Genomic DNA, 4,338 nt, shown 5'->3' with positions numbered 1-4,338 from the left:
TGCATTTTGCTGTAACAAAACAAATTTCCCACCTGTGGGACTAATAAAGGTCATCTTATCTTATCTTATCTTGCACACAACAGTGCATGTCAGACACCTATCCGAACTGACTCTTCCACTTGAATATTTCTTTTCTGGCATTCACACCCTAGGTTCAATCTATGCATGCAGTCATATGTGGTATTAGCTGGGTGTGGTCTTCACTGGCTTGTTATACAGGCCACAGTTGAAAGGCTGAGTAGTCACAGGCATTCACTGACGCCACCCTCTCCCTCTTTCACTCTCCTGCCTCACAGTTCTCTCAGTTTCACCCTCTGTTGCTCCAGCATTCACCAGTATTCAACTTCTTTAACAAAAAGGTATTTATATTTCCACTTTCTTTGTAGCATAAGCTATACGGATGGATAATCTATATGGATTATATATAGTACTTTGTACTTTTTTCCTTTCAGCTATATCATTTAAAGTTTTATTTCTAGAGTAAAAATCCTCTTTATCTCTGTCCTTATTTGAGTGCTCTCTTTGTGGACCTGGACAGACCAAATCCAGTGGGACATCTGCAAGTTGGTTGACAAGTAAATTGTTCTGCTCATCTGAAGTGTTTTTCTGGAAACCAGTCTTTCTCTTGTGAGGAGCACAGCAGAGGTTGGTGTATAAAGATGTCTCTTCCATTGTCACTGCTGATATGCCTATCAGTTATCCAGCTGGGCTTGGGAGATCAGCCCGTGGAGGAAGTCATCAGAGCCAGTAAGTAATTATATGGATAAGAAATATAAGAAGCAAAAGCAAATGTGGGGTAATGTCACAGGTAAGCAAGCAAGCCAGAAAAAATAGCTTCTGAAATTTTGGGGGCAATACTGCAGAAATACTATCTAATACACACACATTATTTTTTTAAATGTGAAGTTTCATGACAACTGAAGTGGCTGTATTTATTATTGTGCTTCAAAAGAGCCTTACACTGGAGATATAAATTAATGAAAGAATATCACTTTCCAACAGAGACATTTGCAAATATATTGCTATGTTAATTTAAACTTCATCTAAATACATTATGAGAGGCATCCATCTATTTCAACAAATTAATTTAAATGAGTCGTTTCCTGTTCTGTCTCTTGGATTCTGATTAGTACCTCAACAGTAAAATAGAAACAACATGGGGCTTGAAATGGGAGCCATTCTTATAAAGTACAATGGAGGTATATAACAATGACTGCACTGGAGCGTAGACATCTGTGTCAGAACCATGACTAACAGTCTAGAAACGAGTCAGACAAAACATTTGCAATTCAGCTACTTTGACTTTGTGTATTCATATGACATTGAATGAAATGAAAAACACAATGAAAAACATGTATTAGTAAATTGCCTACTATCGCAGCATTAAAGAAAAGATGAGATGAAATGTGCATATACACATCTGTATTTTTTTATACAAATGATGAAGAAAAAATACAATAACAAAATTCAGATAACAACCCAAGGTAATAACAAGACAGAATACAGAAAAATAGGAATGCTAATACTGAAAAACATATGATAGTCATTAAATATTTTTATGACATGATGAGAGAGGCTAGATGTGATCTTCTGTTGTGCTCCTTGGATGTCTTATTTGTTGGAGTTTAAGGGAATTGTGTTTACTATTATGGTTGCGTAGCTGTTATACGCTTGTTTCTTCCAATGCTACTGTTTTCTTTAATGGCTTACAGTTGTTGTTGTGGAAATGAGATGTTGCACCATGTGTGAAGTTATGCACTGGGCTAATGACACCCTTGGAAACAAAGTGTTAGAATCTGTGCAAATCCTGAATAAAATAGTAGTTTTAGTGACAGCTGAAGCTTCAGTGTCTCTGTGTCAGTTCTTGCATTACAGATTTCTCAGCATGGCATAATATGGTCAAAATACTTAGGATGGTAATAAATAAAATTGTTTAAAACCATTCATACAGTCAGGGAGCTTACATTTTGCCTCTTAGTAAGTCTTTGAATGTCAAAACGGCACCAAAATGGCGCCATATTCAATGACTCCATACTGCAGTCTGGTTGGCTACAGTGAGTCATGTTTACCTTAGTGAGAAGACAGATAAAGATGTTCTTGCTCAAGTGCTGTTTAATTTGGCAGGGAGGAGTTGTGGCTGCAGAGTGTTAGGGAATAAAAAAAATAAACGAGTAATCCATCAGGAAAACTCAGTACCAGTACTTAGTATGTAAGGAAGATTATATATAGTGCAGTAAAATCTGCAGCATGGATGCAATTTACGCAGAATTTGGAATGTAATGTGATTTATCATTTTCATAACTTTGGAGTGTTTGTTTTCAGACATACATTTGACAAAACTGCATTTTATCTTGCGTGTAACTTTAACTTGTGTTTTAAGGGCAACTCCTTGCTAAATCTGTTAAGATGAAAACCATTGTTTTACTCACTGAGTACTCAAATAAATTTACATTAAGGGGAAAAATAACGGGGGAAGGATTAAAGAAAAGTCAGCCTAGAGAAATTAGTTTCAGGAGTGATTTGAAACAAAACACTGATTAAGCTGATCTGACAGGCCAAAGAAGAATATTCCAAAGTTTAATCTCCACAACATCAAAAACTAACTTCTTATTTAAAGTAAGAGGGTGTTAAAAGACGAGAAGTCAGCTGCATCTGCATATAATACCTCAGTCACGCTGATATATATGTAGGCAGGGGCCATGTAGAGTTTTACAATAGATTCTGATCCTTGGCCCGATGAGCAATGCTTGGTTTGGCCTAGAAGTCAGTGTGGTTTGGCAGTATAAGACCAGCTCAGTGCAGGGTTTTGTGGTTTCTGGACTAAAATATGGAGTTCAGCATAGTGTATGACTTTGCAAATGGAAACAGATCAAAGTTAATATTAGGATATAAGAGGATTACTAAGGTAAGTACTTTTAATAATTTCCTAAATTGGCAGTCAAGATTACAGATGCATTAAGTGGCACAAGGTTTAGTGCAATAAGGAAATGCGTCCTCATAATAATATCCATTCATCATTTTTTTTAATCATCAATGTGATATCTTGATGAAATTATGTAAATTAAATGTTTGTGTGTTTTCATGTCTTTAATTTCATCAAAGAAAACAAGCCTCTTCTGGGTAGCTGGGTTAAAAGGAATCCAGATTCAGCTGAGGTTCAGGAGGCAGCTCAACATGCTGTGAAGATGTTCAATGAAAAGCTCAAGGGCAAGAAAATGTTCAAATTGATTGAAGTTACTGATGCTCAGAGTCAGGTTAGAATCAGCTTTCACAAACAAAATGAATCAGCGTTTTGCTATTGTAATCCCAGTGTAAAATATACATTTGTGTATGCTGATGTTTGTAGGTGACCAATGTAATCAACTACAAGATTGATGCAGTCATGGGAAAACCCAAGTGTTCCAAGTCTGAAAACCAAGACTTGAAGGGCTGCAGTGCTGTGAAAAAGGTGAATGTTTTTTTTGTCTGCATTTGTTAAAGTCTGTAAAGTTCAAACTCTCAGTAATATTTTTTTTTTCAATGCAAAAAACGCGAAAAGCTGAATATTAATAAATATTAAGTTAAAAACAGAAATCTAGAGAAACGCTCCCTTTTGATTCTCATATAATACTCGTTGTTTCCTCTTTCACAGCATCTGAAGTGCCGCTTTGTGGTGACTTACAACCCCCGCAACAGCAAACACGAGCTGCAGAAACAAAAGTGCAGGAAAATTAAAGACAATGTTTAATTTTTGAACAGCTTTAATTTGAGTCAAAGGAGTTTGCAAAGAAAAGCGTCTGGACTTCTTTGAGTTGCTTGAAGACGTTTCACCTCTCATCCGAGAAGCTTCTTCAGTTCTAAGGTCAAATGGTGGAGTCCCAGATTTAAACCTAGTGGGAGTATCCCCACAGAGGACAAAGGACCCCTGATGATCCTCTAATCGCCTGAGCCAAGGTGTGAAATTGGGTGTGGGTCCCAATCAGCCAGGGTTTCGGGTGAGCTCATTGTGACCCCAGACTGGGGCCAGGTTTCACAATGAGCTCACCGGAAACCCTGGCTGACCCCAGACTGGGGCCAGGTTTCACAATGAGCTCACCCGAAACCCTGGCTGATTGGGACCCACACCCAATTTCACACCTTGGCTCAGGCGATTAGAGGATCATCAGGGGGTCCTTTTGTCCCTCTGTGGGGGGATACTCCCACTAGGTTTAAATCTGGGACTCTCCACCATTTGACCTTAGAACTGAAGAAGCTTCTCGGATGAGAGGTGAAACGTCTTCAAGCAACTCAAAGAAGTCCAGACGCTTTTCTTTGCAAACTCCTTTGACTACAATGACCTGGATGGCTGAGAACCTTCAC

The 4,338-nt window shown here is 38.1% G+C and overlaps 1 protein-coding gene across 2 annotated transcripts; it reads left to right on the top strand.

Annotated features, from left to right (window-relative positions):
* The first annotated feature begins 241 nt into the window (after window positions 1–241).
* si:busm1-57f23.1 (uncharacterized protein LOC368621 homolog) lies at window positions 242–3,792 on the top strand. Of its 2 annotated transcripts, none has more exons than XM_031753203.2 (5): window positions 242–359; window positions 515–747; window positions 3,103–3,254; window positions 3,347–3,448; window positions 3,632–3,792. In XM_031753203.2, the coding sequence occupies exons 2-5, from the start codon at window positions 660–662 to the stop codon at window positions 3,725–3,727; spliced, it is 438 nt and encodes a 145-aa protein (XP_031609063.1). In that variant the 5' UTR covers window positions 242–359; window positions 515–659; the 3' UTR covers window positions 3,728–3,792. The 2 variants fall into 2 exon arrangements, with proteins under 2 accessions (XP_031609063.1, XP_031609064.1); XM_031753204.2 differs by having other exon boundaries at window positions 256–359; window positions 539–747.
* The last annotated feature ends 546 nt before the right edge of the window (window positions 3,793–4,338 follow it).

The sequence above is a fragment of the Oreochromis aureus genome, linkage group 7 (assembly GCF_013358895.1).
Source record: "Oreochromis aureus strain Israel breed Guangdong linkage group 7, ZZ_aureus, whole genome shotgun sequence".
NCBI classification, from domain to species: domain Eukaryota; kingdom Metazoa; phylum Chordata; class Actinopteri; order Cichliformes; family Cichlidae; genus Oreochromis; species Oreochromis aureus.
Note: the sequence above shows the minus strand (reverse complement) of the source record. Positions and strands in the feature narration are given on the sequence as shown.

What these genes read in the sequence shown, in the direction of transcription:
- si:busm1-57f23.1 (XM_031753203.2), top strand. Translation starts at nt 660, where the DNA reads ATGTCTCTTCCATTGTCACTGCTGATATGCCTATCAGTTATCCAGCTG. An exon ending in GGAGGAAGTCATCAGAGCCA is followed by an intron (nt 748 to 3,102) that starts GTAAGTAATTAT and finishes ATTTCATCAAAG; the next exon opens with AAAACAAGCCTCTTCTGGGT. An exon ending in TTACTGATGCTCAGAGTCAG is followed by an intron (nt 3,255 to 3,346) that starts GTTAGAATCAGC and finishes TGATGTTTGTAG; the next exon opens with GTGACCAATGTAATCAACTA.